Source organism: Halichoeres trimaculatus, unplaced genomic scaffold (genome assembly GCF_033239565.1).
Source record: "Halichoeres trimaculatus isolate MK-OKI-2021-1 unplaced genomic scaffold, fHalTri1.1 fHalTri1_scaffold_8, whole genome shotgun sequence".
Lineage (NCBI taxonomy): Eukaryota > Metazoa > Chordata > Actinopteri > Labriformes > Labridae > Halichoeres > Halichoeres trimaculatus.
The window spans coordinates 25,583,625-25,607,636 of record NW_027437186.1 but is presented as its reverse complement, the minus strand read 5'-3'; the positions used below and the strand labels follow the sequence as shown (position 1 = coordinate 25,607,636).

General features: G+C 39.0%; 1 protein-coding gene across 1 annotated transcript in view; it reads left to right on the top strand.

The window, feature by feature from the left end:
* LOC141794757 (protocadherin-15-like) overlaps nt 1-24,012 on the top strand; it is a 262,295-nt gene that overhangs the window by 112,852 nt on the left and 125,431 nt on the right. Inside the window, exons 6-12 of the mRNA XM_074675236.1 lie at nt 9,822-9,982; nt 12,992-13,147; nt 14,253-14,372; nt 14,501-14,611; nt 18,045-18,215; nt 21,623-21,731; nt 21,897-22,009. Coding sequence (XP_074531337.1) covers nt 9,822-9,982; nt 12,992-13,147; nt 14,253-14,372; nt 14,501-14,611; nt 18,045-18,215; nt 21,623-21,731; nt 21,897-22,009 — 941 coding nt within the window. The remainder of the gene's footprint in view (nt 1-9,821; nt 9,983-12,991; nt 13,148-14,252; nt 14,373-14,500; nt 14,612-18,044; nt 18,216-21,622; nt 21,732-21,896; nt 22,010-24,012) is intronic.

Sequence of the window (24,012 nt, the reverse complement as noted above, 5' to 3'; positions counted from 1 at the left end):
AAAAAGTCACCACTTTTCTCCAGCAGGGGGTTAAATGTTTTTCTCTGGCTCACATGATGCACATTTTATGGGACAGTATGGCTCCTTATGTAGTCTGTAGACATTATAATCTTTATTTAACTTTTTTACATGGTCTGGTGTCAAAAAACAAAACAAACTAAAAATCGTAATATATGAAATATAGAAGAATAGCAATTTAAATTGAATCAGCCTGCCAAATATCGTAATATAATTGAATCACAAGAATTGCATATCGTCCTGGCCCTAGTAACTAGTGCAAAGATGATGAAGATCAAACAATGTGTTCATCTTGAGGAAGCCCACAAAGTGGGATCTGCTCAGTATCTAGAAAGGATCACTGAGTTGAAACTAAATCAGCACTGAGAGGAGATTGCCCTATGCAGTGCAGTCAAATGAATGGAAAGAATAGATGAAGTGGGGACTGTGTGAGGAGAAGAGAAGTGGGGAAAGGCTGGGGATGATAAGAATACTTGTATGAACGAAAAATGGTCTTTGGCATTCATAGCTTTGGTGATAAATTGTGCATACAGGGGGAATCAGAAAGAAAAAAATGTAGCTGCCAGAAGGTTTCTAGGCGTAATGGACACTACTGAAGAGGAACTTGATATCACAGTGAAGGAAGAACTTAGACAACTGTGTCTGAGTCATAGTGTGGACTGTGATATGAGGAGGACGAACTTTTTGTGGTGTGGAAATGAAATACACAGTTTGACTGTTAAAGCCCAGACAGTGGGGGTAATGCAAAGAAAATGGTGAAGACTGATCAAAGACAACTTTAATGATAGGACTTTGCACCATGCAGCCTTAACCCTGCTCTAATATAAGACCACACCAACTGTTTCTATGTGCACAACAATAACTCAGTCCACTTCATAATGTCATCATTTCATGCACTTTTAAATCTGCTGTGTCTTTTGCTTGTTTCACCTCCACTCAAAAGAAAAAGGCAATTCACTCAAACAGAAATCATATCACACTGGCAACATGAATGAGGGTCTTAATGTGATGTTTTTGTGCATCCATTCGGTTTGATTACAGCGCGGCATCTGTTGGCACAAAGTAAAAGTTCTGTTTTGAAACTTTGTGTCATAATCGTGTACGGCAGATGGTGCCAACAGAGCTTGAGGGACTGAAAAATACTTGTTTCACTGAAACCAGCAAGCTGTGAAAACAAATACAATTCATCACCACAGAGAAGTGAGGACACAAATCTGTGCAGGAGCAGGTAGCAGTAGCAAAGGGAAATGCCAACCGGTAAAAACCATTTCATTCTTCCAGCACGCTGGAACAGATTTGTCATTCTTTAACCAGCCTGGGTCCTGCAGAAATTTAGACAACTTTTTCATTATTTGCACACAAATCCTATTAAATTTGGAAAGACATTAAAACTAACAAATTGAATGTATTTGATTAAAGAATTGTGGGATTAGAGGTATTTGTCATCTAAGTTTGATCACTCCAACAATCTTTTCCATCGTACTCCAAAAGCTTAAAAACAATTGACTTAAGTTTACATTTTCACCATGGCCTTCCTGCTCTTGCTGTTAATGCAAGCTTGAGCTGATGCATGATATCTGTTATATCATGTAGGTGCTCAGAGCTGTTTTTCTTTCTTTTTTTTTTTTAAACTGGCTTGTTGCTGGTTATGTGGGATCCGTTTTAACATTAAACTCTGATTTTATTCACCCTGAGATGGGAACCTCTGAGTGTTTTGTAACAGAACTGCAGACTTAAGGAGCCTGAGTAGCTCCTCTCTTGAGTTGAGCATGTGCACAATGACCTGATTTATTAGGTCATATTATCCTACCTTTATATTACAGGAGGTAATTTTATAGTAGGATAATGATGGGGGAAATGCTGCCAGTTGTCCAGGGTTGCTACACAACCGCATCAGCAGGGGGCACCTGCTTTTTGCAAAGCCAGTGACCTCACTGTAGCTGCGATGGTCTGGCAATCACAGCAGAGATGCAGTGACAAGAGATGAGGCATGGTGATTGTCCAGAGTGTCACAGATGAAAAGTTGGGCAAGTTAACAGACAACTGAGATGGAGTTATGATGCTAGTTTTAAGATAATGATGGTCAATGCAGCAGGAACCTCAAACCTCTGTCAGGCAGCCAAAACATATAGCGTTACCGAGCGTAATGTCTTTTTATGGAGAGTCCAAAAAGATGCGTTTTCTCCTTTTTTATCCGTCAAACTGCTTGAAAAATTGATTTTACTGTTATTGTTAATTAAGTAGTATTAAAATGTGTAAATTGCTGAGTGAGTAGCTCGTTGAGGTTGTATTAAGAGCCAAAAATGTAAGCAGTCTCTAATTGTTATATTGGTGATTTTCTCAGAAAAAAAAAAAAAAAAAAGTTTCTCTAAACTAAGTAAGTTTTAGTTATTGGTCCTTTTCTAAAGATTGCTCTTGAAAAGAGGAAGGTTGTCTGATAATCAAGGTCATTCTATTTTTGAGTTAATGTTGTACATTCAAAATATAAGAGACTTGATCCAGCGTTCTTACGTGAGTGGCACTCCTTTTAAGTGCCTGTATCATTCCCTGTCACAAGAGACTGCTTGTATTTCATGTTTGAAGTTTGAACAACCCAACTGTGATGCACCTAGATGTAGTTAATTCATTTGATGCCTCAAAGATTAAGTATTCAAGAGAATGCGGTTCGAGACTGATAAAACAGGGGGAGCTGCGGCAACTTGGGAGTAGGTTTGACGTCAATCTGCATTGTCTTTTTCTCTTTTTGAAGTAATTTTAGGCTTTTTTTGCCTTGATTGAAAAAGTGAGCTGAAGAGAAGACAGGAAGAATAGGAAGTGGAGAGTTGGGAAAGACATGCAGCAGAGGCTTGTCGCTGGGAGTTAAACCAGCAACCACTGAAACAAGGCTAGCACCTGAATATGGGGCACGGGCTTAAACCAAGAGACTCTTGTTTTTTTTTTTTTAGCAAGCTGTTTGCTAATGTAGTGGAAGACAAGTTTATGGCTACATGGTGTTATGTTTATGCTCTGCTCTATAAAAAAGTTGCTCAGGGCTGTGTGTCAGCGCAGCGTGTGCATACATGTGACATGCACATCACCCAGCATGAAAAGAAAGCGAAAACACTTTGTTTCTCAAAAGCGAGAGATGCAGCATAGATTTCTTTTTCTGTGCACTGGATAAAACAGCTGCAGGTTGTTTTGTTTTTTTGTCTTTGACTCAAGTTTTCTTTGGCCAAAAAACATAAACAGATGTTTTCATGTCAAATGATCACTAGTAGTTTAAGATAATTATGCATATAGAGTGCTGAGATGGTCTTGATAATACATTCTTCCTGATGTAGCTGTGCTGTCAACACATTAATTTTGGCGCTGTGAGATGCACGGTGGGTGTCTCGACAGCTGCTGCACGTTTTGTACTTTACGTGTTTATGAGAGTGTTTGCTTGAGTCAGAATGCGAGTACACCAACCATACATGACAGATGGAAAGTTCAGTTCAGTCACATCTCAGGGAATGTGTTGTGTTGTAGCAGTACATCAACCTTTAGAAGTTTAACACTTTTGTGAGACTGCCAAATTTGTGACTTTGCTCCTACATTGAAACATTTTGGAATAAAAAAAAAAATCATTTCTGAGGTGAAGATCACCTTTTTGTTTCTCAGAGGTACCAGTGCTCACACAGCAGCGATGTATTGTTGTGCAGAGCCTGGATGGGGAGAGTTTTTTTTGTTGCTCGATTTTATTCTAGCTGGATCATTGTGTGCTTTCATCTTCATTTTGAAAGAGAATGTGCCCTGTATTTAAAGTGTTTTCCTGTGAAGGGTGAAGGATAGGCAAATCTAAAAAGCACTTAACACGCGCTAAAAAATGGGAGACAAAGCAGGAGGTATTACAGGGTAAATCAGCACTGTACTCCCTGCACAAACTTAATTGATTTGTAAATTATGCTATATGCACATCTCCTATACTATGGCATTTTAAATCTCTTGCAAACACACACACACACACACACACACACACACACACACACACACACACACACACACACACACACACACACACACACACACAGACTAATACATGTTTCATTAGATTAGACTCTGTACATTCTGTTCCATTTATTAATGCACTGTGTGACACCAAAGCACACAGGACAGCTCGCATTAAAAGGCCCTCCACCATTTCTGTGCATGCTCTCACTTTTAAGTGTTTTCTCTTATTTTATTATATTTTTGAGCAAAGCATGCAAAAAATTTGGGCTTCTAAGCTGAAGAGCTGCTGAACCCCGGGAGTGTTCATCATCAGAGAAACAGGCCATGATCCCCAGAGTAATTTAATTCCAGGCTCTATCCACCTGAAATGCATTTACTGATCTCTTTTGGTCTTTACACCCATGAAAATCCAAAATAGAAACTTCACAGGACCTGCGCCTGTGAGTTGGCACATACGGAGGCTCCTCTGTGCTTTGAAAGTAATTAGTAAGATCTTAAAACTAACTTCCAGAATAAGTTATCAGTGAAGTGGTGCCAAAATTGGAGTAATATGTTCTTATTTTAGCTTATTTTCCATCTCTAATGGAATGTGAATTACAAACATCCAAATGGGACATTTTAACAGACAAAAATAATATACTGCAGGTTTGCTTTATTGATCATGCTCAAACTTTTTTCAGTAAGGGTACACAAGATAATACTGTTTGTCACTTCCTCTACTTATTTAACAATATTTTCCTTCTACAGAATGTCAAACTGGGCCGTAGATTTGCTCCATCTGAAACTTTGCATTGATGCACTCTCAGTGTTGGAAAATCTCAGCCAGTTTTGAGGAAACAAACATTTGTTTAGGCCATAATGGAAGTTTCTCAGCCAGCTGTGGCCCCATCCCATTGGTGCTATTATGAGTGTGAATGAGATTAGGAAGAGGCATGTAGTTTGAGAGTGTGGAATAAAAATGAAGGAAAACTATTAAGACTCACTTTGAAGCAGTGAAAAGTGTTACCAGTATTACTTTAAAGAGGGGCTACTCTGCATTCCCATATTTTGAACATGGATTTAAAGTGACAGTGCTGTATTTAAATACTTAATGTGTGCAGATTTTTAAACTACTATGTGTGGAAGAAACCCCTGAACGTATCTACAAACTGCTCAAAACAGTCTATTCTTAATATTGCACTAGATTATCACAAGTTCTTCAGAAAGGTTGTTAAGATGATGAGGTCAAAGCATCAAGATCTCCTAACTGGTTCATGTCAAGTTGATGAGATGGGCTTCAAACACCAAGGTCTGTCCATCGCTCTGCTCTGGAAAGGTCTTCAAAAGGGAAGGGGCTTGAGGAGTAGGGAACCTTAAAGAGACAGCATCTTCAGCAAAGTCTTAAGCAGGGTCTTCTAATACTAACCTCGCAGAGCAGATGGACCAATTCAGTTTCTGAAATCCTGCAGATCCATCCTGCCAGGCTCCATTGACCAATGATTTCACTCGGCTCACTTCTGACCGGCCCAATCAGGGAAGAGAGGTGGGAGCTGGGGGAGCAGTGGAAGTGACGAGCAGATGTGTCGTCAGCAGACTTTTGTACTTGTCAGCATTCCTTTGATTATAAGTTAACTACAAAAACTGCAGCAGTCGTTTAACACCATTATCACAGCTGTCTCTCGTGTTCCTGTTGTTGTTAGTCTATTGTTGTTCAGTAGCGGCGCACATATGTCATACCATGGCTTGATGTGGATTGGTCTGTGAGTGTGTCTATCAGAACGGTTGTCCAATCACCAGCTGCTGATTTTTTTTGAAGGTCATACCTCTGAAAACAAATCCAAGGAGCTGCTACCCAGATGGATTAGTGAAATATTTCCGTGGCGGATAAATGAAACTGTCTGATGTGTCAGGTTATTCTAAAATACCAGTGTAAGAAAAACAGGGTTTTTCTGTGGCAGTAAAGCAGATGATGCTACTGTGAAGAACCACAGTATAAAGCCTTAAAAAAGCTCACTACCCCCTCTTTAAAAAAGAAAAGAGTAGTGTCTCTAATGGCCACAGTGCTCACTTAGTTGACTTGGAAATACAAGAAAAGATGCAAACACTGAAAATGGAGAAAAGAACAGTAAGTTTATTGGTTGGTAGAAGACTTTTTGGGACATCGGGTATCAATTTGTAGGAGCTGTCAGTTGTTCTGCTCGAAATTGCTCCAGACTTTTCCTCAACAAAAAAATACCTTAGAGAAGTTGTAAAACCGTTTTAAGTGTGTAGAAAAAGTGCAAACAACTTCCTTCAGGCTGGACAGCTCGCACGCAGTGATGTGCCGAGTAAGGTGTATCACCCTCTCCAGCTCACTCCTTTTGGTCCATGCTCATGCAGCTGCTGTACCAGGAGGTGAAACAGTCTGTCAGGACACTCTGTTTGGTGTCCCAGCAACACATTATTTGTTGATGTCAGGGCAAACAGTCTGGGGTTGAGCTGATTCAGGAGCGCATTCCTGGGAACCTCATCTTACAGAGCAGAGGTTTTGGGCATACATATTCCTTTTTCTGCTCCCTAACACTAATTGTGTTAAAGCTATAGAAAAAGGAGTGTATTGACTTACTTGCCTTCAGCAACAGCAACTGTAGTCAATCTAAGTTTTGAGTTAACTGCTCATTTGACCCCCCACATCCCTATTGACTTCTGCTTTTCTTCCCATGGATCCCTTCATCTATTATAAATCTGGTTGCTTCTAGCTTAAAGCATATTTCAAACATGACTCAATGCTAATACCAATGAACCTCTATTCAGCTCAGTTTTTTCAAAACCAAACCTGGAGCTATATCAGAAACTGCCTCTCACACTCATCTGGTGCCATCAGCCATGGATGCCAGCATTATTGATATTTGGGATAAAAGTCAGCCCTCTGTGTTGTCTCTGTGGGGTTAGTCTACTGTGAAGCCCAGATCAGAGCCGCTCTCTGACCAGAGGTGACCCACAGTGAGTCACAGACTACTAAAGAGAGAGGGGTTTTATTTATTTAGGAGGTGAGGTACACATACAGCATGCAGGAACTCTGGGCAGCACTTGTTTGTAGAGCTCTGACAGGTTCTGGCATCCTCCTGATGGATGAGGATAACAACTTTGTTGTGCGACTCAGAGGTAGTGTCCAGAAAAAAAAAATGTGGGACCATTGGCTGTCACTACAGAAAAACAAAAGTTCAATTAACTTGAGGGAGAGAGGAGGCTCTCCGTGGTCTCCTTCTTAATGTTTCTAACGGTTTAATTTACAACCCTGGAGTTTTAAAAAGATGTTGCTTACCACTCAAGCCACAGAGGCAGATATATATTTATAAACACTGTGGTTTAGATTAATGATGCAGCAGCAGGGGGTCTTTTGACTTTTAAATTAAATTCTTAGAAGATCCATTTTTCAGATGGAGCCTGGCCTGTGTGAGACAGATAATTATGGGTCCTTGTGATTACAACACACAAATGCATCAAAGCCTGACTGCTGCAAACAGGGAACAGTCATTAATAGTAGCGTAAAAATGCAGGAGTGGAGAATTATAATTACAAGGCAAAAGCCTCCGTCACACCTCCATCTGTGTTCTTTCTTGATTATCTGAGGGTCTAAGTGGCCTTGAAAATGAATAAACCTGCTTTAAAACACAAGATGTTATGGGTTATAATTAAAAACCTATTGAAATGCTGCGGTCTTCTTTGGTCTTCTTTGGTCTAGCTGGAACATTTCAGAGGAATGTGAAGTGCTCTTTGGTAAATCTTTTGAGCTTTTTACACAGTCAAATTTTCCTACTGAAAACCAAATTCTTGTGTGTTAAGAAAACTAAGTTTGCTGTGAACTTAGTTTTCCTTTTCTGAATTTACTCACTATTTTGAATAGAAGAAGTGGACCTGCTGTAAACCTGCATGTCTTCAATAATCTTTGTGTTATGTTCTTCCCTAATGAAGTCATGTTTTTAAAGTAGATGTGGCATTCCTTGGCTAATTTGATGACAGATATTTTGCTCCACCCCTAAATACTGTATGTCTATACCACCAACAGTTGCTTCCTTGAAAGATTGCGAAGATGCAAAGTAGACATGCAGTCTGCACTTCTTCCTCACACTTATAATTCATCCACCTGACAAAATGCTGATTAAAGAGGGGGCTTTCTACACATGTGCGCCTCATGCTGGCCACAGAGAAAGGCCACTCTTAGATATGCAGTTTATCACACAGCACAAAGCCACAGATGCTGCAGGTTTTCAGGGAGCATGCTATTGGCATGCTGACTGCAGGAATGTCCACCAGAGCCGGTGCCTGTGAAGTGAATGTTTATTTAACTGCGATAAGCCATTTCTTATGTCCTTTCTGAGAAACATCAAACAGGCTACAGAACTGCCGATATTTCCGAGTGGCATTTTAGCGTGACTAAACCAAGGCCACCACAGTTAAGATCAGGCAGTTAATCATGCACACTAACACAGATTTACATAAATCTGTGCACCAAATCTGAGAGAAACAAGCTTTTTGTCATGAATTGAATAATGCTTTAGATCTTTTAGCTATGGGTAGAAAGGAGAGAAAACAAAGGAGTGCATTAATATTTAGAAGCCTGTATAAAGCTGTCGTTTTACCTCTCAAATGCTCCAGACATACAGATAAATACCCTGTTTTGAACAAACTGGTACATAAAAGATTGTAATATTTACGGGTTGTTTCAAAGCTGATTTTAATCACAACAATAGTTTGACATTTTCTTTCTCACTTATTAAATTTTCATTTTATTTCAATTCAGTTGCTTCAAAATAAATAAAAATTAAATAATAAATTTCATTAGCTTACTTGAATTTTCACGATTTACAACTTTAAAATCCATGGTCCAATTGTGATACTTTTTTGTCTTGTCGAGGCAGAAGTTGGAAACTAGCAATAACTGTAATCTCCAATCATCAGTCACTAAAGAAGCTTGTAAAAGACAGAAATTGCATTGCAACCACAAAAACTAAATAGACTAGATAAAATGACCAATTATTTCCAGACTCAGTATCATTTAATTGAAATATCAGCTATGATAAATAACAAGCACTGGCAGCTATGTTAATATTCATATCTAACTGCACACTAATTTTTCACTGGTATTATCCAAAATACAAAGCAGTGGGTTACTCTTGAGGGACTTCCTTGCCACTTTTTCTGGCAAGTCAAGCTTATATTAATGACCCCTTTTATTCCTTTTTGGAGCCATTTCAGTGAAAACATCTCCCCCTCCGTTCCTCCGGTTAGACCAATTGTTCCATAATTTCACTGTTTAGCCACTTAGGCTTTGTAGGCAATCCAGAGGGCAGCTGTGAAGTTTAATCAGTTACTGATTTAAAAGCAATGTGGGAAATAAACCAAGAGGTGTTAATGACCTGTTAATTATTAATTCAGGAGATTTTCTTACACATGATGGGAATAAGTCTTCAGGTGTCTGAGGCAGTAATTACAAAGTCTTTCAGGCTTTTGTGAAGCTGGCAAAAGAGTTAAATTGAGAATTATAGCACTTTTTCATTACTAAAATGTAACCAGTAGGGCATTCGCGATAACAGGTACATTAATTTACAGTGATAAGCCCCTTTTTCAATTTATATTTGTATATCAGCTTCTCTTTTTTTAATTGTTTGACTCAGAACATTAGATGCCCTTGCTTTCCATATTGTTTGCAGACAATTAAGCTGTATTGTATCAAAAGATAACACACTGGAGGTTTCATTTCCATCCCACCTACATTCTGATTTATGAACCTAACAGGAAGAATAACAAGGTGAGAGGAAATGTCCTTCTTTATGAGGGATATGAATTAAATTACGACTCTTTTGTCTTCACAGGTACAGTTTTGGTGGAAAACATGCAGATAAATGGACGAGCCCAAGACCCCGGAAGAACCATCTCTCTGACGTTACTGGACAACTATGACTACTGGGTGATACTGGAACCAGCACGACAGAGGCTCTACCTCAACAGCACCGGACGAGTTCTGGACAGAGACGTGAGTCCAAAGAGCATGGAGTGAGAATCAGGCAGTTTTAAACTTGGTACATAATCTTTCAGTTATGAACACATCCAATATTACTGAACAGCATTCAAGCAATGAAATATAGGAGAGGAGTCCATGAACAAATTTATCACAAGTTAATTCAGTTCCCTTGTTTTCTGCTTTCATGGCAATGATCAATTGCCCCATTCACACACACAGTTTCCTTTTATACATTAAATATAGCTGACTCAGTCATTACACTCATTTTTTATCACAGCCCTTTTAATTTACTTACTGCTCATCATATTTATAAAAGCTGGGACCAATTGGAGGCCACTCAAATCACGGAGAAGGAATAAAGTGTATTCAAATGTTTTAATTAGCCATTTAAGTGATTGTGGTTCTTTAACAGAGCAACTGAAAAACAAATGTGCCATAAAGAAGGAAAGCAGTTTTATGGTACAAAGTAGCACACCATCATAATTGTACCATGCCCATTACCTTTACAATAAATATAAAATAGCACTACTTGAAGGTTTTTTGTTTTCAATTTGAGTGAATATTAATATTTTGTCGACGTCATTTTGTCAGAACATTGAAAGTATGATTGCTACTGCATAATGATTACTGAATGGGAACCAGGGGGACTATTCTTTTTAAAACTTTCTTAATGGGATGTATATTCACCAGTAACAGAACAAAAGTGAAATAAAACTGAACATCTAGCTAACATTTTTTTCCCATATTTTAACCCCTCCTTTAGTAACTTCCTGTTCAAAACAGAACACACACATATACATATAAAAAAGCAACCAAAAAAATAAAAAAATAAAAAAACTTAAATGTAAAAATATACAGACATTTACACAAAAATACAAAAATAGAAAAACAAAAAAGAGGGGAACTCATTTATCACAATCCGATAAAAGGACAAAGATTCTATATGACTTAGGAGAGGTCTCGAAGTCTTCTCAAGTGAGTATAAGGAGCCATTGAGTGACAATCTAAGCATTCCAAGTTTAATGGACAGAATTAGCTCCTTCAACCACCTGTTATGTTATGTAACCTGTCAAATCAGTTTATGGGGTGCACTTCAACTGCCAAGCCAAACAGGTTATCCTAACATTGTATTTTTAACATTGGTGTGTGTGTGTGTGTGTGTGTGTGTGTGTGTGTGTGTGTGTGTGTGTGTGTGTGTGTGTGTGTGTGTGTGTGTGTGTGTGTGTGTGTGTGTGTGTGTGTGTGTGTGTGTGTGTTTGTGCGTGTTTTGATGACAAAGAGCAGTCTTGCAAAAAAAAAAAAAAAAAAAAGAGAGAAAGAAACTCATCAACAAATAAATATGCACAGATGATGACAAAAATTCTCAAAATATGGCCCAGGGCTTGATTCATGCAAAGACGGTAAGAGATACAAGATGATAAATTTGACTTATCCATTCAATTACACTCAGGCAGATGGGGATAAAGCTTAGCTTTCGTGGTATCCATAAATGATTTCTAAATTATCCAAAGATACCACAGGAGCCATGTATTTTTTGAATCTTAATTCTTGAGCGTGAGATTCTCTTCCTTAGCTTTTCCATCCCATGTTATTTTTCCTCTTATCACCCACATTGCCAGACTTCATGCCACGCACACTTGGCAGAGAAGGAGCAATCTGAGAATGTTGTTTGCATGGCACACATGTCCGTTTTCTCTTAAGAGTACTCCGGATATTATATCCAAGTGCCTGGGACTCGTGATGAGGGGTTATGCATGTTTCTGAATACAGAATGTGGTGTTTACATGCACAACACATAGTCTGGGAACTCTTACAATCTGATCACAACAAGGATGCCTCTGTGCATGCCAAAGCACTCTGTCTCTCAGTCATTTTGTTTGACAGTGTCACTTCACTGCACAGCTGTTTGTAACCTCTTTTTCTCACCAAATAGGAGGCAATAAATCAAACCTGTCAGCTAAGATAGGCTAAATTAGCATTTAGCAAATTTGACTGATAATAGCAATCATGTCAAAATCAGCAGAAGTAAAATGAACTTTTTGGTCATTTAATATCTTGTTACTCTTAATGTTTTCATTATTATCATTCTGCTTCTTTATTTGAATGACTTTTTTTTTCATGATCATTTCTAATGTTCAACAGCTAGAAGTCATTCTCTGTCTATAGTCTGAAAATATGTGTGTTTATGTATGGTACAAATGATATAAGGTGTTGAGAGGCTAGCATTTGATGTTCTGAGTTGTGACTGCTGTGGGAAAAAAAGCTGTTTTTAAGCATGTGGTGAGATGGACAAATGGGGAGAAGGGGATGTGATACTACCAATGGTCAAACATCACAATTGTGACAAATTGACCTGAGAAATGACACTAGAGGAGTCACTCAGGTGCTGGATGGCAGCAGAGACAGGGAGTAAGAAGCTAGCTGGAGTACATTATGCTACTATCCGTGTTTGTTTGTTGTGATATCATCTGACAAGATCTCTAGCGATGACACAAGCTGCTGTTGGCCGATATGAGTTTGAACACAACACGGCACAAGCCTCCAAGCTCTTCGTTTGATCAAACATCTCAATTATTTATTTTATGTAATATTCAGAAAGTGAAATCAGGCCGCACAGCTTGGCTAAGAACTAAATGAAAGCCACAGTTTGTTTACTGCAGCACTCTGCAGGTCACTTAACTGACAAGAGGGTTGTGTAGTAACTCCAGCTGCCTCTGAGGTAGATTAAACACTAAACTCAAGATACAGGTAACAAAAAGACGAAGTATGCAGCTAAAAGGACAAAAGCTATACATTTCCTTTAACTTTGAGCATCACTTTTGCTAAGTAGTTTGTGTGTTTGAAGTATTAGAAAGAAATAAAGGTCAGAAATCTCATGGTAACTTATATCTGATATACAGATCAAAAGACAATCTCAAGATAGTGTTTTTATTATAAAAGCCTGGATCCTAGTGAAGTGAAAATTTGGTTTAATATCCAGTGTGATACTTCAATGGTATGTCTTTCTTTCCTCCCTTTCAGCCCCCGCACTATATCACCACCATTGTGGTTCAGGTTCAATGCACCAACGAGCTGGTTGGCACGGTCATTTTCCACGAAGTACGGATTGTTGTGAGGGACAGGAACGATAACACTCCTCGCTTTCAACAGCCACGATACTACGTCGCAGTGAACGAGGTGAGACGGACATACTATGAAATGTTAGAAAGCTATTTACCAGATTCTTCTAGATGTGAAATGAATTTTTAGTGATTGGAAAATAAGCACAGCCTTGGCATTGGCTTCAGTGCAGTCTTTTTGTTGTGCTTGGGTTGGATCTACAGGAGGATGCTTTCCTGTATTGTTCTTGGATTGTACTTGGGCAGTCGCCAGAGTCTGGAATTTTTAAATCCTGCACAGAGCTTTGCTTTTTCCGCCACTGGTGCAAATGACTGTTCTTGGACAGTCAAAAAAGTGAATTTGGGGTGTTATCTGAGACTGACTCTTCACTATCTGCAGCTTTTATTTGGTAGCCATATGATTCCATCTACCAACACTTAGTTTCTGTTTTTCACTTCAACTGTTGGACTGGCTTTGAGATCCATTTTTTGAACTGACTTAAAAACACCAGAACACAACATATACAAGGTATTTCTTCTTCCCAATCAAGTTTGTTGCCCTTTTTTAAAAGCATGTTTTCATGCAAACTGTCATGTCAGGAGAACATTGTCGATTTTTTGTTGCAGCCTGCTCTACTTCACATACACCCAGAGAGCATAAGAAAGGACAACCCTTTTCTCCACAAACAAACCTGCATCACCTGCAATAATTCAAGTCTTCTGACGTTGCAGTCTTGTGTTCTGAGATTAGGTAATATTTCACTGCTCTGGTTTTGTTACATTGCGTGTTCAAAATTCCTGTCACATAGTGTTATCATAGGCATACTGTATGCAGCTGCCCCAACAGTATAGTGAGTCAGTCTACATTACCGTCAACCTCTCTCCTGAACAAGCTCCCCTGCCCATCGTCTGCTCCTGTGGACCTAGCTAGGCGCTCTAGGGAACAGGAGCGGTTCTCATACTTACTTTTTGTTATTCTGTCAGCATTGTGCTGGACTTCAGACTGCTGCTGACTGCAACATTTCCGCTTTTTGATTTCTTTTTCTCCCTTTGTATACTAATAGGTTGAAGTGGCTGCAGTAATATTTATATGCATGGGCTCTGATGTAAGTAGATGTTTTACTCACAGGGGGCTGCTTGAGCTGTTGACTTTTCTTTTTCCCCATGCTCACATTTTCCTTCAGCTCACTCCAGTTGGAACGACTATTTTCACCGGCTTCTCAGGAAATAACGGCGCCACGGACATAGATGACGGGCCCAATGGACATATCGAATACAGCATCCTTTACAACCCCAATGATCCGGTATATGGACAAGTCACGCCATGATAAACACCCTCTACACCATTGTAAATTTCTCCAACAATCATGACTTATCGCTCAAGCACACCTTTTCTTTCTGTCTTATAGCATAAACTCCCTCTCTTTTCCAGGATTCTAACCGTACAGTGAGCGTTGCAAACACCCTGTCAGGACACATTATTCTGGCAGAGAGGCTAAACTATGAGGAGAGAACCCGCTACCTGGTTTTGGTCCAAGCCAATGTAAGTAAGCTGATCTGCACAAGCACACTGGCTGGAGTGTGAAAATGTTCAAATACCAACAGAGTCTAAACAGGCCTTTTTGTGGATGTTATTTGAAGTTTTTTACCTCAGTGCTCACCTTGAAGGGAGTGAACTCTTAATGCCACCAAACATATCTCAAGATCTGCTTTGTGTTTCGGAGCAGCAGGTGCATTCACAATGTTTCACTTGGAGTGCAGAATGTGAGAACCGGAGGACCTGCATTTCCATCATTTTTTGATCTTTCTGATGCTTTCCATGTTTAGAATGCCAAGTCCAACAGCTGGCTCCCTTGTGTGTTCAAGCCATAACACTGCATCCTGTGAAATTTTAAAGGTTTATATTTTTCTTAATGCTGTTGTCATCTGGGAGTCCATCCTTTTTATTTTTTAGTTTCCCAGATCAGAGAGGGGATGTTTAAAAAGTTATTACACTTTCCTCAGTTGCCAGTCAGGGTAAGGAAATCAGACAAACAAATCTTTTAACTCTCATTTCACTTTTCTTTTCTTTTTTTTCAGAGATTGCATATGTTAAACAGTTTTATGCTGGATAGAATCCTTTAGGGTTGTTGCTGCTGTGTGTGTACTGAGAATTTAAACAACTGAGGCTGTCTTCAAACCTTTCTGATATCAGTTAGTTGTCTGTACTTACCACAGCAGCTATGCCTTTCAGAGTGATTTTAATTATGGATTTTACTTCAGGGAGAGCATTTTATTTACATTCTCTGGGCAAGATGACTAAGAAAATATTGTAAAACAAGTAATCTTTATGATCCAAATTTGAATTAAAATGAAGTCATTTTTGTTTACTTTTTCTGGTCCTTAGCCATAATAGAGCAAATACCTGTCACCAAAAGGGCCACAGAAGCTACAAGAAAAGAGTTTGTTTCCAATTGTAAAAAACATGCTCCATTGTCCCACCTCTTTAATGCTTTCATTTTGGTGAATCACAACAGGACCAGAAAAACCCATGTCAGGTTTTGCTGCCTTAACATTTTGTCCAAAATCCTTCAGTGCCCAAGTTCTTCCAGTTTGCCTGGTCAAATGTACTTTTTGAAACCTTTTACCTTGTACACCATGTAGCTTCTGTGATATTTTATGTTTTAATATTTTCTTTAACAGTTGCTTCATTCTGGAGATAAAACTTCTTATTATTCCCTAAAGGATAAGTTTAGAAATGTTTTGTTGTTTTTGTGCACAGGTTTTTTGTTACATTTGCAGATATCATTGTGCAAACGCTTGCTTGAGATAGCTCCCAAATCTGTGCAAAAAGAAAGTCTGAACACTTTTCCACCTTTTTTCACAACATTGTTCACAAAAATAGTCTGTTCAATGCACGTTTTTATGTTGGTCAACAATGTTAACCAATTTGCAACACTCTGGCAGTCTTTATTTGGTGAAACCTGGTGCAAATTATAACAACTTTTCTGCACTGCAGCTGAAAAATAAATAAATAAATAAATAAATAAATAAATAAATAAATAAATAAATAAATAAATAAAAATTTTAAACTTACAGCAAACCTGCTGCAATTGTACTTATAATGCAAATCCAGAGCTGCACAAACAGACACCGTATGCAATAGACACACAGCTGCAAACAAGGCATGGCATTGGGACTGCTCCAAGCCTCTTTGACATCATGTATGTAAATGCAGCTCATTTGTTATCTAAGCAGCTGTTTTGGCTTTATCCTGCGTATTGTCTTTTTAATGTTTGTCCTTTGCAGTCTTTCTGAACTGAAACAGTATTCTCCAATTAAAGATTGATTAAGATCCATATAGATGTGTTTAATTGATCTCCTATGTGTGCTTAATTTGAGGATACCCTAGAGTTTTGAGCACTGGAATTACAGAAAATCCTTTTAAATAATTTCCTTGTCAAACCCTTATTTATATTCATAGATTTATTGTGTATGCAGCTGTGTGATGAGTTGCATACTGTTAGCAGTTGCCGTAGCACAAAAGGACCCTTGTGTGGCATGCATTATTTCTACTGAGTCCAGTGCTGCTGCTACAACCTGGTCAAATAACATGATTCCTCATATAAAGACCACCTTAACAAAGAAAAAACAGCAGCAATTATTCTGATTCCTTTCATTTTTGTTCTCTCCTCAATCAATGATTACGTAATCAATTACTCATTCAGGCAGCAGTAAATACTATATATTACTCGAAAATAACGGATGTAAAGTACTGCAGCATGGATAATTATTTTGCAGTCAACCCACCTCTTATTTCCCCCATTTCCTGCATGAGGGAGAAAAGACTCAAGATTTTAGCCAGGCAAGAGGTCCTCAAGGGAGATTTCATTTTCTCTTGCAAGAGGAATGTCAGAGTGGAGAAAGAAAGAAGACGTGGTATTTACTAGAACTCTTCACCGCTTGAGTCAAGAGTTCAATTACACTGACAACGCAAATCTTTGAAGTGCTGCGCTACTCACTTCCCTGCCTAACTCTCTGAGAAGCAGAGGTACCATGAGGGGGGGATCTTTAAGGATAACTGCTGTAAAGATATGTTTTGCTGCCAAGAATAATTTTGTTAAGAAGAAAATGCTCAGTAGATCTCTGAGAAGTAGAGCTGTTCCGGTCTGGTTTGAAGTGGTCTGATGGGGAGGCTGGATCTGCCGTTTCTCTTTCATCCAAAGCACGCTCCTTTACCTGTGCTTTAGATGACAAGTTCTGTTCCAAGGATAGGACTTAATTATACAGCATAACAAAAAGCAGACCAGGCAGCTCCCTTGAAATGACAAAAAGCCTTTCAGAAAATGAATTCATATTGAAATAAACAAACAAGTTATATGGTGCATTTTCCATTTCCATCAGGTAAACAGGTTTTGACTAAATGCATTACACTATTAACATCTTGTACATTAGTGAATACAGCCTGTTGTCTATTCTCAATATTAACTAAGCTGGCGAGTCTTTACTTGGGTGCTACTATATAAAGCCACTTATTGAGTTAAGTTTCAATCCCATGCTAGTGGATGTTGTGACCTTTCAGTGTTGCACATTTTCTTTTGCTAGTTTTTTTTACTGTGACTTTTGAAGAAAAAAAAACCTTTTTCAGTTATAAAATAGTTGATCATGAACAATGAATAGGTATTGCAGCTTTGCTGTGGTGTGATACTTTGAAATAAATATAAGTACACACAGCAATGTTATATGAAAAACTAATAACAAATGTTATTCAAAAATCCTCGGCACACCCTTGCGGCTCTACTTCCTGTATTCAAACACTAATAAACATAGCTGTGGGTTTCTATAACAGCTAAAGATTTTATATATATATGGTTGCAGGCTGCACAAATCTAATATGGCTGAAACATGTTGAATTCATTTCAGCCTCACTACACAAAGCAACAAATCCTCTATGGGAGTTCAAGACTGAAATAGAATTTCTTCTCTTCATCCTTTAGGACCGTGCTCCATACCCCCCCAACAGACGCACAGCTACCACCACTCTGACCCTGGACGTTCTTGACGGAGACGACCTGGGACCCATGTTCCTTCCTTGTGTTCTTGTGAACAACACCCGGGACTGCAACCCCATCACCTATCGAGTCGCCATCCCTGAATTCACTGAGCCGGTAAGAACAAGCTGGACAGACAGGTGTGAACACACTGCAGTTCCACAAGGTCACTCTAACACAAGTCATCCTGTTAATAATATGTGCATAAATTTATTCTCCTGCTCACTGGCTGAGTTGGTTTCTATAACCTGTATGTTTACTGTGCCATGTCAGTCACACCTGTGCCATAATTTTTACTGCATATGCATGCTCCTCTTAAACATAAACACTAAATTCCACCTGTTAATAAGCCTCAATTTTCCTTTACACCTTTTATAGCCTGCACACCTGCAGGCACTCTAAGCTGTGCTGTTTTTTCCCAGCGTGGTATTTCCAGGGGCTTTTTCTGGTCTGTTGGACCAGCAATTAGAGCTGAAGGCTGAGTTGACCTGAGATGACAGCTAAACACCACAGGAGCTCATAGAAGGCTAGGAAAAATAGAAGTAGGGAGCTGGTGACACAGCTAAGTTAGAGAGGCTGGGGCTGAGAGAACAAGAGGTGTGTTAATGGAAATTATTTAAATTTCTACATAAAGTTAATCTGGGTCATGGGAAATTGGTTTCTACTGTGTACTTCTCTGGGTGAAGTTAGTGAAGTAAGAACAGCAAATTATACGATGTGGCTCGAGTAGACTGGACCTGTTTTGATAACAACCTCACCTCTGGGTACACATGTCATAGTTACATCTGAACTCTAAATGTGTGAATGTTTCAGAGCACCTGTAGAGCTTCTCGCTCTAGAGCATGATTGACAAAACACTTTCACCCACCACAGGATGCTCTCTCTCTAATTTAAAAAGCCTTGAACTCCTAACACAGTCTTAATCTGCAGTCTAGACTAGACCAGACTGAAAGGATTTTATTTGGTTTAGGTTTGACTGGATTTGAGTTGTCTGGCTTGGGTTTTATTGGTTTTACAAGACTAGTCTGGATCCTGATTAGCATCAAGGCATCCTCCAAGAAGGTTTAAACCTTCACCTGGTTTCTTTCACAGAGTTAGCAAAGTACCACAGCCCAAGAAGACAGCCTTGTCTGTGATTTAATTCTTAAGTTCAGGGCCTCCAGATTTAGATATTTTCACACTCACACTCATTACTATGATGCTGTCGATGTGGTTAACTGGAAAGGGTTACTGTTATGTCAGCGTGTCTGTTTTTCTAATAAGTACATTAGCTCAGAGTTTCATTAGCAAAGCCAAGTCATGCATGGTGTAATTATAAACTTGAAAATTGCAGCTCTGACACAGTATGAAGAAGACTGCATCTGTTAAGGGTCAGATGTGCTTGGGTCAGTGTGAGCATCTCTGAATCAAATTAAACTGATCTGGGATCCGAAATGTAATAACAGAGATCATTGTGATGAAAACATAATGAACACTATAGAGTATGGGACAAAATTCAAAGCTATTGACTGATGTCAGCAAGAAAGAAATAGATAGCAATGAGCTTCAAATATGTTTACAGTCTGTTTGTGTATGTTTGTACTGTGGATGTCAATCTGGACTTATGGTCAGGGGGAAGCAGAAAAATTCACACACAATTGTTTGCCCGAAATTTCCATTAAGAGCTTTTGCATGACATGTATAATTTATGATAAAAGGTTTGCAGACTGCTAAGTATGCAGGACCTGGGAGCACCAGCTGCACAAACCGGAGGTAGTGCCTGAGTGAGAGAAAAATTAGCCCCTTACCCTGTCCCTCCTGAACACTGCATGGATTTGCCCTCTAAAAGGTAGAAGCCAGTGAGTTGTTGCAGTGATTTTGAGCTCACTTTTTCACAGACATTATCAAGAAAACTGCCAGAAAGACTGTTTGTTCTCCTTCTGTGCTTTCCTCCAACAGTCTGCATTTAATCTCATAACATTTCTTTAGGAATGGTCCACATTAGCTTTGCCAGTTTTTTGTCAGTTTTTTGCTGGTCCCTCATTTCTGCAGTGTAACCGTTATATTAACATATCTTTCCACTGGGAGATTTGTCTTCTCATAATTGATGAGTGCATTGTAATTAGCCACAATGGCTAGACAGGCATTATTAAGTTGATCTGTATTTATTTTTTGCCCTGGGGGGGATATAACATGGGCTCTGGAGTCCCCCGGATAATGACTGCTGGAGGAGGGTATTATAGCTAATCATCATTGTGCAGAGCTAGGGGGATTTGATTTAGCGCACCTCCAGACACTGTAAAAGCGAGAGGGCTGGTTAGGGAGGGGTGTAAGGATTACTCTAGAGCTCAGGGATATAAATATACCCCCTCAGGGAAGGATTCTTCCTGCCAGTGAGCCGTTAGCCATGTGCCTGTCTGCGCTAAGGAAGTTTAGCACAGGCCCCTTAGCATATTCGCATATGTACTGTATGAGCCATATGGAGGCATTTTGCATGAGGAGAGGTGTTCATAAATGTGATGTGCTAAACATATTCCCTCTTAGCCATATGTTGTGAAAGAGTGTAGAAGCGGAGCTGGGTAATTAGAGCTGATGGTGTCTGTGTATGCATGAGCAGGAAAAGCAGCCCACAGCAACACAAACAGATTACCCTTGATGTGAAACTCTGTCTGGCACATTTAGCAGCACGCTGGTGAGAAAAGGGTCTAATAAAACTGGCTTATTAATTAAGTACCCTATTAACTAGTCAGTGTGTGTTTGATTACTGGCCTACATTAGGCGTGCAGTTCCTGAAAGGGATGTTTCAGACCTAGTTCTGATCTATTTTATAAGTCCAACATTCAGTGCGGAGGTTGAAGGTTTCTTTTTTTCCAGCTTTAACAACCAGAGGCGCAATTGCAATCTTAGCCCAGCACACATCACAGCGTGTAGAAAAGACAGCGGCAGCAACATTATTAAGAAGAATACAGTATCAGCAGGTGGTGCCTAGGCAAGCTTCCACAACGGTCAATCACAGCAGCTCTTCTCATCCCCTTTAAAGGCAGAAAAGAGTTTAACAGGAAAAGAGAGTCTTGGGTGGAGTTTCTAGAGAATAATGCTCTCATCTGGAGGAGGAGACGATGAAGTGTCGTAAAACTCATAGCAGTCAAAGCTTTAATGAGATAAAATCTGTTTCCCTTTGGCTGTAAATATCCTCCTCCTTTCCTCTCTTATAATCAAATTTTGTAATTCTTATTTGAAAGCTTATTTCATTCAAATGTAAAGCTAATGTGCCTTGCAGAGGATAAAACCAAACGACAATCAAACCCACAAAAGACAGGCTATTAAGACTTATAGTTTAAGTTCCAATACTGAAAGTAAGTTTAAGAACCCCTGTACTAATTAATATATAACCATGTCTGATTATATTACACTCATAGGACTTTGAAACTCACATCTCTGCATAATAATGCTCTAAAGCACGATCACAACTAACACAAACAAAAGAATCAGCCTCTGTTTGTCTTGCTGAGTTGTTTATTGACCCCTCCACCCCTTTGTTGCAGAGCAAACTGAACCCCCTGAATGTGACCCCTCCAATCCGTGCTGTGGACATGGACAGAAACATACAGCCCCCCTCAGACAGACCCGGTATCCTTTACTACATCCTGGTTGGTAGGTTCTTCACGTATCTTTATTGATTTTATATATTTTTATGTTCACTGTTTCAGTCAGCATGCCATGACTTGATTATTGAGTGTAAGCTCTTGTTTTCTCCATGGTATTATAAAAAGCTGAAAGTGCTGAATCCAAATCTCTGAATGTTTTTTTTCCTGGCAGGTCATCCAGCAGCATATCCTGAGTATTTCTCTCTGAACAGAACCACTGCAGAGCTGCGTGTTCTGCAGCCCATCAGCAGGGACTTGTATCAAAGGTTCACACTCATCATCAAGGTAAACAATCAAATTTAATCTGATTTATTCCATTACACTTGTCTCCAGTTTTTACAGGACAGTGTGTGCAGGCAGAAGGTTGCACCTTTGGCGATCTAGAGGTAATGAAAGGAATGCCTCAGGGGTCAGTGTCGGACCCACCACTCATCATTTTTTAGTAACACTGACATCAATCAAAAGATCTCTAGTGCAAATTTTTACTTCAATGCCGATGACACTGTGATGTACTACTTGGCATCCACTCCCACCCCAGCTCTCTATAACTTACAGCTTGCTTAATACACTGATCAACATTTTCGCATACAAAACAAACAAAGTTGCCCTTGGTCTGTACCTCTCAGGATACATGGATTGAGTTTGTGCGTCAGTATAAGTAGCTTAGTGTTTGATGCTATGAATCTGCCTCTTTTACACTTCCTATTTAGAGGACTAAAATGGAAGTTGGGTTTTTGTTTTAGAATTGAACCTTGTTTCACCTTATAGTCCAAAAAGGAACTGGTTGCTGCCACGTTTATGTCTGTGCTAGATTATTGATGTGTTCTCCATGCATGTCTTTTTTTGTGCTTGCATGCTCTGGATACTGTCTATTATCACTGAGGTTCATCTCTAATTTTGAAGCCCTCACTTATTTGTGTTTTCTGTATAAATGTGTTGGTTTGTCCTCCTTGTCAGTGTATGGATAGGTATACATTTAACACTGGCGAATCATTAGTTAGGCCTTCTTCTTTTATTTCTTTATGATTTCATCTAGTCAGAAAAGTACAGGAAATTATACTGTTGATCTTTTTGCACTGTGCCAAAGGTCAGGAATGGGTTGTGTAAAAAGATGTTCAATTTACAGCACCCTTTCCTCGGAACGAAAGAGCTGACGCTAAATGAGCTGGTCTCACTGGGTGAACTAAAGGTGATGTTGAAAAATATAGAGGCAAAGACTTCAGGCTGTAGGAATACTGCTTGGTGTTTTTGTGATTCTGCTTGATTTAAACAAACATTTAAGGGTTTTTTCTGTTTTCTTGTAGATTTAAATGTTTTACAGACTCTCAGTATTATGTCTGTCAGGGATTTTGTGATCTGTGCTGCTGCTTATCTTGGCCCAAATTCTATCACAAAATATAGTGTTTACTTTTTTTTTTCTTTTTTTTGTACAGTTGTTGCAGATTTCACTCATGGAGCTTTGGAAAAGTAGTGGTGAAAACGTTTCATATATATTTAAATTTGGCTGCTTAGAGATGGTTTTAAACATGGCCTATGTATTTTTATTTTATTGAATGTTGGCGCAAGCGAGCAATCCACTTTTTCGGCCTTTGGCCTTTGGACTCAAAATACAACTACTGGAGCTTGCTTAGAGTAAAGTCTGTCATAGGTCATTCCAAACAGATGGACAATGTACACCATAAAATAAGCACACAAAAAGTGAAGGCTGAACTCTGGCTCTCCTCATGAGCTTTGAAATGTGCCTTACTTTTAGAACTGTGATCTGCCCCCTTTCCTCCTTTATGTGGAAACTTAGATTACTGGTATTTTAAAGTTTCTTTCCAAATTATAAAAAATTATAAACCAGCTGCTTTATTTTGTGCTTTCCTGTCTGCATTGTTTGAAAGTGCCTTTAATTTTGAAAATGACCAGTAACAGCATTTAAATGCTGGAACCCAGTTAAAAAACAAAACAAAAACAAAAATAAACAACAAAAAAACAAAACAAAACAGAAAAGCAGGTGATTTTGTGCAAAGATTTCTACTTATTTACTTATCTCAGTTCTGAAGCCTGTATTTGTTTTTTTTGTGTGTTTTTTTCATTCATTCATTCATTTTACAGTCATGTTATAACAGCCTGACAATTTGTAAGATAACATTGGATAACTATCAAATCCTACCCTGTACAAACCAAGTGGGTTGTTATTTTTCTGTTGTGTATTTTAATCATATACTGCAATGAAAAAAACTCATCAACTTTCACTCTAGTTTATGGTCATGAATATGGATTACCCAACACTGATGTCAAAC